Source organism: Phalangium opilio, unplaced genomic scaffold (genome assembly GCF_054372755.1).
Source record: "Phalangium opilio isolate 3A_F unplaced genomic scaffold, DU_Popi_V2 ptg000082l_1, whole genome shotgun sequence".
NCBI lineage: Eukaryota > Metazoa > Arthropoda > Arachnida > Opiliones > Phalangiidae > Phalangium > Phalangium opilio.
Window position 1 is genome coordinate 11,645,168 of NW_028324189.1, and position 12,746 is coordinate 11,657,913.

Sequence of the window (12,746 nt, forward strand, 5' to 3'; positions counted from 1 at the left end):
ATGGAAACCGGCCGTTGCTAAGGTGATTTGATACGTGAGGTGGTAGGTATTGAGAAGAAACACAGCGTGGACATAATGGGTTTCCTAATTGTTCCAGTCAACTTTGAAAGTTTTCTTTCTATTGCAGACTAGGGACGTGACATTTTTTTTTAATTACTTTCATATATATTGTCATTTACACCAAGGCATATAGTAAATATTAAAAATATTACTTGAATAAACAAACTCCCATTTCAACTTTGTAATAGATATTTTATTTTCAACAACAATTTTAGGTAAACAGTTCACGATAAACAACCCATAATAAAAGCAAACAGCAGCTAGTAGTTAATATTGTATAGTATTTGTAGTTTATTGATCTCAATTTCCAATAAATATCTTCTATCAAAAATATTCGTTTAAGTGTTACTTCCAAAGTTTAGTTGACGTGATTATGTTGCGTTTGTTGTTTAGGTGGGTTAATTATGTCATTTTGTTTATTTTTATTAAAGTCGTGGATCTTCAACTCTGTAGTACATACTGATACAACTCAACTCCAGAAAAATGAAAGCGAAAGTGTCATGATCGAAGATAACCCAATGACCTTTTGAGAACTTTGGATTCTTGTAGCCATGGAAGGCCAATTGAGCGTGACCTTGAAATCTTTAATTTCGCAGTGGTCAAGTGTCAAACTATTAGGTTTGTCGCGTCTTAAACTCACCGTCCAATACTGATTTCTGGTATAATTTCCGCATACATTTCGTCAATATCTTCCGGAACTCTAAATACTTGTGGTGGGACATTAAGAAATGCTTCCGTCGTGTAAGGGACCTTTTCAGCTCTGACGCTACTTAAGACCTGAAAGTATTCTTGGTCTTCGAAACTTATTTCGTGTAACGGATAGTTTAAGTTGGAGAAAAAGGTCACTTTTCCAGCAGGAACATTAGGGTCACCCTATTTTGGAAAAAGCAATATTCCAACTTCAACAGGTCCTTCAACAAAGTCACTTTTCTTTACGTACAGTAATCTTCATGGCTGTTACTTTAGGTTCATCTTCTTCGTAGGTAAGCATTATCAGCTCTGGTCCATGTACGTCATAATCTGATCTAAATAGACCAGGTTGAATGGGACAACCAGGTGAAAACTCGGGCCATTTGATGCGTTTGAATGAGCATGATAATCTAACCATAATGTAGAACAAATGCTGAATTTCAGAAATCACTAATCAACTAGTCTTACTTATAGTTTTTAATTAAGAGGAACTTTGCCAGTAAGCCAGCTGGGTTGTCCGATGGGTAACCAGAGACTCCTGGACCGTACCCATGCTCTTTTAACCATTCATTAAATTCCTACAATTACCAGCAACAACAATGAAAGAAATTTGAAAACCACAACATGGACAAAGTAGTTCCGTTACCGATTCTTGCTTCCTCAAATCGCGCGCAGGTTTATCAATGTTATTCAATCGAAAGTTGAAAGAATCTTCGCCCTTCTATAATGAACTAGGCTTAATAACTAAAATTTCACGCGATAACACCTTGATCCTACCAGAAACGATATAACACCCTCTTGTCCCGTGTCGTTAAGTACACGGACTTGATCACCAGTCGCGTCAAAACCGACGGTAAAGATTAGCTTACGTTTCAATGGATCTTTAAAACCAGAAAAGTATGGTACGTACAGTTCTTCGGCAACTATAGTAAGATCAGTTAGCTGACCAGAAAAATCAGAACTGAGAAACTCGGAAACTAATTGGGTAACTACCAGGATATGTACCTGAATTTTCACAAGACCACCGTAATGTTTGACACTGGCTTGCCATAAACCAATTAAACAACCATATCGGCGCAGTACTGTACATACGTAAACTTTGTTTTAAAAGATGTTAATTTGTCGTTTAGTTTTATCAGTTTATTTTTTCTAGAATTCCCCCAACCTTCTGATGCCCAAATTAAATAATTTAACTTTCAGGTTTTACTTCAAGTAATGTATGTCGATTATAAAGAACCTATATAAGTCCTGAGAACGTAAGTACGTAGTCTGAGTTGGCGATGCAGATATTGGAACCAGAATTATTTGCCGGAAACCCTAATCTAAAGCGGGGCCCAATTACGTCCTAAGGTCTTATACGCGCTATTACTTCAAGAACGTTACGTACATTTAATATAAAGATCTCTCGCACTGTACGCCGAATTGGGATTCAGTTGAACATCATAATCTACAAAAAGGTTATAATTATACTTTAGTCTGGGTTAAAAACAGCTCATAGTTGCTTCGTTGCTCCAACAACATAATCCACTGGAACTTTGCCAGAGCATTCAATTTCAAAGTTCTATAAGTACTTCCAAGTTCCCACCCGTGTTTCCCAGCTTTTAACTTTAGGAACCGCGGTTAAACAAATCTATTACCCACCTCTTCGACAAAAATATCTCCAATTTTCCTCGTCATAACTTGTATCGTACAATTTGCGACAAACAATTCCTAAACTTACAACGTCATCAACGCATAAATACGATTGGATCTCGACCAACAACTCCTCCGGTAAATCCAAGAGATTCATTTTAATTAAACGATAATTTAGATGATTTATTTTAAGAATGATGGTAATTAAATATCTTAATAAACTACGCTGTTAAATATTATGAAACGCCGTAAGAGTCGAGCTACGTTTGAACGTGGTTGGTGGTTGGTACTTGGTAAGTAAGACGACGTTGCTAAGGACACGGGTTTGTTGTAGTCGCGTCGTTGTCAAGAGACAAAAATAATAAAGTTAGACTGGCGTTTGTTATTTTCCTATGGCTTTATTTCAGGTTTAATTCAGAATTACATAATAAATAAATGTATAACTAAGGTTTTCTGTATTTTAACTTATGAAGAGTTTTTGCAAAATGCGGTGGTAACTTCGCGGAAATTACGACATTGGCCCCGTCTCGAATTTCGGGAATTACGATTGATTTTGCGTGGAGGTACATTGGTAAATTTCTGACTTTACTTTGACGCATGTTTAAAGCGTCTAAAACGTCCCCTGGTAGTTTCTGTATTCGAATTGAATTCGAGGAAAGAAAATTACTTAACAATTCGGAAGCGAAGATTGCAATTACTTTGCGGGATTTTAATTACCTGCGGCGCTAATTTGGTTAAATAAGTGTATTTATGATCGCCAATTATTGGACATGATAATCCAAAGCCCAAATGAACTCTAATTTGATGTTTATAACCAGTAAGCGGTGTCACTTCGAGTAACGAAGTACTCATTTGTGATTGAAGGACTTTGTAACGCGTCACGGCTCTGTCGGCTTTCGATGACGTGGGTTTTAAAATGGAACCACGTTGATCTTTAATTTCGGGACTCAATACCATCTATGGAACAGTTTTTCTTAAATTTTTAGGCCTAGATATCTTTATAGAAGGGTTTAGGCATACCCTGTAAGCATTTCCAATATGACCCTCGCATATTGGTATATCAATTATACCCTCTTCAGGTTGTGGTATGCCTTTGCACAGGGCGTAATACGTTTTAACTATTTTATGATCGGCAAACATATCGCTTAAATGTTTTGCCATTTCTTGCGTTCTAAATGAAATTACGATGTCCTTAGTAAAAAACTAGGTCTGATGTAGATATGTAATTGTATGTATACTTTGCCAGAAGCAATACGCCAGTTGTATTACGATCTAAACGATGTACAAGGTATAATTTCCCATCATTGTTTTGATGGGCAAATTTGGACAATTCCTCCATAACAGAGGACAAACTCAAAATATTAGATTTTTTAGTTTCTTTCCCTAAATTTTAGTACAATACGTAAGTCACTATGGTAATTACAATTAATACAATGTAGTTACCATGGCAACACATTCCATATGGTTTATTTATGGCCAATATATCGCCTATTTGAATAGAATGACGGTAAACTTAGCTATAGGATACTCTAACTTGGGTGGGGGTGTGTGGTCAGTTGCGAGATACTTGCCATGATTGTACAGGATACTGTTCTTCAACATTGTCACTACTTCCGGAGCGATTAGCTTGGAGTAATTAGGGGCTTTGAATTTTGAAATTGTAGTTTCAGTTTGCTTGGAATCTTGTTGCTTGGAACGAGTTGCAAGTGGTTTTTCTTTAGAATGACCCATCATTTCTGCAATAGCCAATAGGGTGTTCAATATACCATTGGTATAGTAGACCTCAACCCTCAATACCTGAAGATTTTTTGTTTTCAATGAACTTTTGAGCTCTCATGGCCTTAACATAATCATATGCAGTTTCTGGTTTCTCATTGGACTTTCCTTCTGCAAAGTTAGCTAAAGTCTTATCAGCTTCCAAACCCTCAGTAGTTGTCTTGACACCGACATCTTTCTTGACATGTCCAGCTTCAGTTTTATCATAGGGCTTCCTTGTTTCCATCTTCTGGTTGGACATTTCATTATCATCTGTACTTGTCCATTTGACATTTGACCTCTTGGGTGTTGTATTAACGTCGCGACGCGTTCTGGGTTTCATTACATCACTTACAGAAGGTGGTATGGTAAGGTTTTCCTCATATCTTTTCGAATCAAAAAGTGGCTGTTGTATTCCAGTTGAGACATTAGAGGTAACTGTTGCTGCGTCAGTTGATCCTTCTGCTTTGACATCAGGTACGTCAGGTCCAAAGTCAAAATATTGTGCGTCAAATATATTTCTAGCAGATTCAGGGTCAACTCTCTTCAGTTTTTGGGTGATGTTTTCAGATGGTTGTTTTGTCTCCAACTGGTTGGCAAAAAATTCGCCTGAGGTTTGCAACATGTCAATGGGAGGGTGAACATGACTAGATGTCAAATCATGGACAGTAGGTTCCAAATTTTGAATTTTATAATCAGCATTCTTGAATTGGTTAATATGAGGTCCAAAAACGTTTTCATCCATGTAGTCTGATCCAGAAGTAGATTCAGTAGAAGTGGATTTACTATCAGTTGATACTTCGCTCTTTAGTCTATGGATTTCATGTCCAAATACTTGTTCATCTATGTAATCTGAACCAGAAACCTTTTGGCTTTCACTACTCTCGTTGACAGTCTCAGATATATTATTTTCTACACCTTCAATTTCACTTTGGTAGTACTTTTCCTTGACAACAGTTTTCATCAGTGCAATATCAAATGGTTTAGAACCACGGTCACTTAATTCTGAACTTGATTGTTCATTTTGAGTTTTAGAATGAGAAGTAGATTTTTCGACATTGTCTCTGTACTTGACATCATCAAATCTAATGTTCCCAAATGGTAATTCATAACCTTCTTCAAACCTTTTATCCTGTTTCTTTGTTTTAAAGATGAACTTTTCATTCAAGTCAATTCTATCTTTACTTTTGATTATAGTTTCCCTATCGTCATGCTTTACTCCTTCGTCAATACCGAAAAAGTCAACACCAACCTTGTCATTTTCATTAGAACTTAATTTCTTATCAGTTTCTGAAGGCTCTGGAATCATAGTTCTGACATTTCTCGCGTTTTGTAAAACACAAATACTGTTTCTATAATTTAATCGAAGAATATGGCGGATTTGGTTCGAAATAAACATCATCTTTAGATAATTTGAATTAAACTAACAATAATTAATGATTAAAAGTATAAAGTTCCGTTTGGACTGCACAGACACCGATACACAACCACGTGTACTTCACCCCGTCAAACCAAAACACGCGAGACAAAGTTGCAGACACTCAAGCAGCCGACTCGGTTGGAATCGATCCTACTAGAAACCGGGCAAGACATAAGAGCTTTCTACAGAATCGATCCAACCAAGAAGATTTTCAATAGACTAGCGTCACCCCATGGTATTTTCCCATAGGCCTCATCACGGATGTGTATTGTAGAAGGAGTAGAGACTAGGCCTCTGGGGCCTAGACAAGCGTACTAGTGCTCCACGCACAATTTTCGCGCATACCGAATGCCAATGTAAACAATCTCTGACGTCACGTGTTTTAAAGAAGGCGTCCGTTTTCTTCTTTCCCGGCTTAATTCTTTGAATATTTTCCATATTATAATTAATATAAATAGAAATAATAGTAAAAATAAAAATTTATATAAGATTTGCAAACCGTTGAGAAACTCCCGTCACTCGGACTCGATACATACACAAAAGACCGAGGCTTAACCCTCCTGAATGTTCGTAGCTCGCGGCCATCTTTATTGTTTACATTGGCTCGCCTAGGTTTGGAGGGAGGGTCAAAATTCATACCCCCTTTTTATGGACAAATAAGGTCTAGCTTTTTTTAGTAGAGGGGAAGCTACGAGTCTCTACTCCTTCTACAATACAGCTCCGTGGCCTCATTACAGTCAAAGCCAGAGCGCTAATATTACCGCATATGAAAATAATATAATGTCTTATCAACAACATTTCCTTTTTATAGCCTTCTAAGCTTAAATAAATGGGATATTATCTGTCGATAGCTCTTTCCAAGGCTGAGAAGCAAATTATAACTTTAGAAACTCATATAATAGCTGTTATAATTTAGATTAGATAATATCTCCTCTTTAAGAATGAGACTTATAAAGATTTTAGCGCTGTCATTGATTCGAACAGAGTTACAATTACTTGCAGAATTCTTTTACTGCCAGTTAGGCTAGGCTAAACTATAAAAGGGCTTATTTTAACTTACTTCATCTCAGTTTTAAAACATGGATTACATAGACGAATTCGCGTTGGAGTCATGGACCCAAGACATAACTAAATTGTACTTCAATACCCTTGAAGAACTTGGACAATTCCGGGACAAATGTCAAACCGTTATGGACAAAGCCATCTACAACCACGACCATGATAGAGTGACGTATATTTTAAACTTCTACGAATTATGGAAGTCCCAACCGCAACTGCCCGTCGCTGACGTATACCGCCAGTATCGAGAGCCATTCCCTGATGAAAACAGACCCGACTGCATCGGCAGGGCCTTGAAACTTAAGAAAATGCTGTCCGAGGAACTAAGTCAAGAATATCCTGACATAAGAGAGGCACTATACGTCGCATCTAACACCTTCGACTACGAGAACCACACCCTTGAAGTTCCCAAAGAAATGCAGGACAATCATCACTACTTCTTGTATTTCAGCGAACACGTCGTCCTAAGTCTCAAATTTGAAGTCAACGGACGCATTGGCTTCATCATATACGATATGTCGTTCGCAAACATCACCGTGGTGGTTGTAATGTTAGACAATCAACCGCCAACGCAATCCATAGTTAAACTAGCCAATGGTCGCTCAGCGGCGTATAAATGCTTGAGCGAAAATTACTTGGAGGTTTACTACGACCAAGGTGGTGGTCAGTCCATCAACGTCTTTAGGATAACAATTTATGTCGGAGCCAGGTTCAGGCGAGTGGATACATCGGCCAAGTTCTGCGTGCAACAGAATCAAGATTATAAATACGCCGTGCGTTCTGGTATAATGTTAACAAGAGTTAATTTCTTTCAAGATGACCCGTGCTGTCGGATTTTCTTATGGGATGAATCCAAACAGACCTACTTTAAAATTGGGATTCCGGTGGATTATTTTATACAAGATTCTAAAGACGATAAGTACGAAGAAATCATTGCTAAAGTGTCGCAGTTTATGGACGAGGACTTTGAAGTCACTAGAAAATGGATGGTTAAATTAAGTCTTATGCAAAAAGATACCGAGTTTTTGGAACAGCTTAGGGTGTTGCCAATGAAGTTAAAGAAAGCTAGGATAATGTTTTTAAAATCGCTTTAGTATATGCATTTTTTTGAAGAGGCGTATCATTCGGGGCCTTGAAACGCGAGATTGCTTTCTGACATTTACGTAAATGTTTGATTTTAAAACGTTTTGAATACTAGTGTACGTCAAAATTCTGAATGATTAAAGGACATTTTACCTTATCCCTTTGTAAAACTAAGCCATATAGTAGTCATAGTATATACCTACGCAATATAAGGGCTATCTTCCCTTTAAATGCTTGTTTATGTTTTAAACATAATAAAATTTATGCAGTTGAATAATACGAATTCAAACTAGTCGTTCAGTTTTATTCCAACGATGAAAGCTCTAAGTAACAGCGAAGATTTGAGTTTAAATTCATGGAACTATGACGTTCCTAAGATAATTTTCGAAAGATACGAAGATTTAAATGGTTTTGTAGCCAAATGTCAACCAGCTTTCGACAAAGCCAGAGAAGAAATTGATCATGATAGAACCAAAGGTTTCATAGAATTCTACCAAGCGTTTAAAGCCGTTTCTATAAATATGAAGCAATTTTATCTCCAGTATCCATTAACGACAGCGGACGAGAACAACAACGCAACTTGCGCGGATGCCAGCTTGAAAGTGAAACGTCTAATCTGCGAGGAACTACGTCATGAATATCCTGATATTTCAAACTATCTTTACTTCTCAACATGCGTGGCCAAAATACCTCCAACGGCTAAGGATATAACCGACAGAACGATGGAAATCAAGGACAAGGAAGACTTCTCATATTTCGTTGACTTCTACGAACATACCGTCTTGACCCTTAATTTTGTCTTGAATGATCGAATTGGGTTCATCATTTTTGAAATCGGTTATGGAATAATTGCTCCGGCGATCGTGTTTTTGAATAATCCATACACAGTGGAAGCTCTTGGTGGTAAGGGAAAAGCCATTGTTACTTGCTTGAACGAAAGATACGTCGAGATACATTTCAAACGCCAAGAAGTAACCCTGTTGAAAACTACCATCTTCGTTGGGGGTTCGTTTCAAAGATTAGACCTTCTTGGCAAGCTATCCGTGTTACATAACATATACGAAAAACATCGTGTACGCAATAAGAGAGTGGTAGCTTCCATCGAGTTTTACCCTGGTTTAACAAGCCACGAAGTCAAGACGCTGGATGAAATGCTTGAAAAGAAATTACACTACCAAATTCCAAACGAATATTTTCTGCAGTCCGATGAAAGGAATAAGGAGTACGAAAATGCAATTAGCAGATTGGCTCATTTGTTTCAACAAGATCAAGCTGAAATAAGGGCTTTGATGACTAAGCTGGCCCTCATTCAACAAGACACGGATTTCGTGGAACAGCTTTATCAACTGAAACTAAGTTTACAGGAAGATAGGAAAGTTTGCTTGAAACCTTTGCAAATGCAATAAACTAATGATTGTTGCCTTTTCCCCAGTTTAACTATACCCACTTTTAAAGACACTTAATGAAACCTTGCAATGTAAATTGGAGTATCATAACGTTTGCACATTACCAAAGATTAGAGCTTTGAACTAAATTTAAATTTCACAAACTTTATTAATGATTCTCAAAAAAAGTTATCAGTTTTTGAATCGTAAGGGTCAGTTTTCTTTATGTAACAAGAGCACCCGACGGAAACCAAGCAATTATCAGCACCGAATGCAACATACAAGTTTTGACATCGAGTTTGGTAATTTTTCGGTAATAATTCTTGCATATAACTAGCGGAGTTTTCATTTCTATTAATTATATAATTAAGTAATGTAAGTTGGCATTTTATATAACAAACGCAAATATTTACTAACAAACACACTGTGGATTTGACCAGGAAACCTGGACTTTGGTCTGAATTAGTAGCACTAACGGTATTGTTTGTGTCAACACACTTTGATAATGGTTTAGGGTCACTTTGACTTTTGCATAAAGGTACTTGTTTCATATCCGAAGAATCAGGAGCCGCCTTTTGAGCGGCCCCACTAAAACAAATAAAGATTGTATATAACTACCCTCTTAATAAACAGTCGTAAAAACTCACCAAATATTTATGAAAAATAAAAATAAACAATAAAAGGTTATAAAAGACAAATTCTGTAAAATTATATTGTTAATTTAAACTTGAAAGTTTCAATTGAAAGGAGCGTACTTTGAACGAAGACATCTTGATTTTAGAGAGAACCGGAGCTTGCCTAAACTATCCTCAACTAATTTTTCAAAATAAATTATCCTTTGATTACAATCTATGTACGATTTTAATTATAGCTTCGTCATATCCGTTTAAACGAATTTGAATAATAAAATAAGCAAATTCATGATGCAATACACCCCCACCGGGAATGCCCCTCAAATCTAGTTGTCAAATTTAATTACTGAATGACCTTGTCCTTGTGATATCGTTATTTGGGTCTTTTCTATTGGGTATCTAGTATATTTCGCTGATCATTGTGAGACCCTTACATTATTGCCAGCAGTGTAGGTAACACGGACAACAATTCAAGAACAACTTTTGAATCAAACGTTAATTCACTTTGTTATTTCGATATGGAAACGTTTGCAATACAGTTTCTCCTGTTTACAGTGAGTATTTGATGAAAATATCATGTTACTATTAACATGTATTATATGAATTCTTGGATCAAATAGATTTGTTTCAGAGTTTTTGTGGAGACAAGCGAGGTCCCTACTAGTATTTTTGTTGAAACCGTAGCTGATTATCCGACGTAAGTCAGTTACAGATTGGTCTAAATTATGTTCTAAACTTGAGTTAACATCTTAGTGACGCTATCAGACAAGCGCTGCTTCAAACTTTGCCTAAGAACAACAAGAAAATCAATCCAGAAACTATGTCAACAGAAACGTCGCAAACTAAACTGGACACCGATGTAGCCCTTGCTGGCGTCCCACCAGGAATTACCAAGGTTTATGGTTGCGTTGGGGCGGTGAACGAAAACTGGTCTCTAGAGTCACCCGTTTGCGAGACAACGGTACAAGAAATGACACCCAGGAAAGGTCTAAGTACTGATTTGCAGGAAAGACTGATTGTCAATGATCAACTTTACCAGCAAAAGATATACACCCAAATGTGCAAGTTAGTATTGGCTCAGACTCAAAGTTTTGAAATAAATGCGCTGCCAAAATATTTAACTAGAGGTTGCGTTGAGATGGGAGGGTTAACAATACGTCAAAAGGTTGGCAAGATTTGAATTGAATTAAACTATATAATAATCTCATCAACTCTTTTAAAACCTTATCCAACATCACGTAATAACAATACGTTAAAATAAATAATTATAATTAAATCTTAATACATTCTGACAATTGACGTCAACGCGCAAATAGGTTAAAGAATGACTTTGTTTCCTTCATTAGCCTTGACGATTACAATAATTGTTTGTTAATGGATTTAAAAAATTCTTAGGTATAAGGACGTGCCCTGCAGCGAAATTCAAGCGGATTTGAGAAGTGGATACCAATCTATTTGCATACAATCCTACGCCGAAGTTGAACTATTAACATTTCAAAATGACTCCCTTACCCGGGATGTTTTTCAACTACCCGTTTCCTGCGATTGCTATTTAAAAAGTTATTTAATCACCTAAGATGGTATTACAGAAAAAAAAGCAGTCAGATATCACTTGGAACCTCATTTAGCAGTTGCTTAATTTTTATTGTATATATCAGAATGAACGATAAAATTTATCGCAAACTAGGCCTAGAGTTCCAATTCTTTTTTACAAACTATCAAAGATTCCACGACTTAGACGGTGTTAGGCTATTATTTAAAATTGTTAACTTTGTTATAATTGCTTTTATGACAGCCATTTTATAAAATGGTGGCGCATCTAAACCCTAATATACTGTATAAAGTTCGGTTGTAGCTAGGATATATTGAGCATACTAAATTTGAGTGAAATCAAGTGAAACGTACAAACGTACGGACGCTATTCTGCAAGGGTATATATTTACATATTTTGCCGCCATTTTCCAAGATGGCCACGATTGTAAACCGTTTCTTAATGACCAGTTGACCACCCTCTACTAAAGACTAAACTCCCTGCGAAATTTTGCCTTCCTAGGTGAAGCGGTTTGGGATGGACGTAGCTTTAACTGTTCAAAATAAAGTCAGTCAGGATGTTCACTTTTATCAAAGAGAATTGCTTTCAGGCTTAATATTATAAAACTACGTGATATAATAATAACTACAAAACAACTAAGTAAGATAATTTCACTTTTCTTTTCATAAAAGAAATTATTACTTTTCTAAGAAATAGTTTCTTAAAAATTGGTAATTTTTCCCGGGTTAATCTCTGACACTAAAAACAGTAATCAATTACTAATTTTTTGACGCACCCTTTAAGGTTTCTCCTGAAAAACATTATTCATTTATTTTTACCCACTTTTTGCTCACTCATCGTGGCATAATTCTGAATAAAACTCTTTATCTTCGTGCTAAATATGGATGAGGGGGAAAAATAACAAATTTAAAAGGTATTAAACCTATTATAAAAAATTGTTTACATTTTTAAGAAGCTTCCATAGACCGAATATAGGCGCGTGATAAATTAAAAGTATCATTTTAAATTAGCTTATCAAATTTCTAAACTTTGTCCGTCCTTAACAATGAATTAAATTTGATATTTTGTAAACTATTTTAAAGTTTAGTTGTCATTTAATCTTGGAAGAAACTCATATTTAGTTTTAGAATATTATAAATCTATCAATAAATAAATAAATAAATAAATAAATAAATAAATAAATATATAACATATGGAATGTTTAAGACCACGTGTCAAGGTATGTGGAAGACCGTGTGTCAAGGCATGTTGAAGGACACGTGTTAAGGCACGTGTTCATGAACTAACCTTAATCATACAATTCTACAGAGCATGACCGTAAAACAATGTGGTTTTCCCCAAAAACGTAAATTGACAAAATTGGAAGCAAACACTCCCCCTAATTCATCAGCTGACAGTAACGACAAGACGCACGTCATCACGTAACTCAGAAAGACAAATCAAATAAGCGACATTCATTGACGGCAAAGGGACGCATT

At 36.2% G+C, this 12,746-nt stretch overlaps 2 protein-coding genes across 2 annotated transcripts; both read right to left on the bottom strand.

Annotated features, from left to right (window-relative positions):
• Positions 1 to 478: 478 nt before the first annotated feature.
• Positions 479 to 2,539, bottom strand: LOC149651697 (F-box only protein 31-like). The gene is made up of 10 exons (XM_089846968.1): positions 2,471 to 2,539; positions 2,253 to 2,355; positions 2,138 to 2,197; positions 1,756 to 1,832; positions 1,528 to 1,692; positions 1,397 to 1,471; positions 1,219 to 1,328; positions 1,001 to 1,160; positions 701 to 933; positions 479 to 642 (listed from the first exon to the last, which is right to left on the bottom strand). The coding sequence occupies exons 1-10, from the start codon at positions 2,537 to 2,539 to the stop codon at positions 486 to 488; spliced, it is 1,209 nt and encodes a 402-aa protein (XP_089703094.1). The 3' UTR covers positions 479 to 485.
• Positions 2,540 to 2,760: 221 nt separating this feature from the next.
• LOC149651698 (uncharacterized) lies at positions 2,761 to 5,716 on the bottom strand. Its single transcript, XM_089848716.1, has 7 exons — positions 4,180 to 5,716; positions 3,954 to 4,118; positions 3,826 to 3,870; positions 3,621 to 3,765; positions 3,403 to 3,553; positions 3,100 to 3,339; positions 2,761 to 3,014 (listed from the first exon to the last, which is right to left on the bottom strand). Exons 1-7 carry the CDS (start codon positions 5,537 to 5,539, stop codon positions 2,826 to 2,828), a joined length of 2,295 nt encoding a protein of 764 aa, XP_089704842.1. The 5' UTR covers positions 5,540 to 5,716; the 3' UTR covers positions 2,761 to 2,825.
• Positions 5,717 to 12,746: the final 7,030 nt, after the last annotated feature.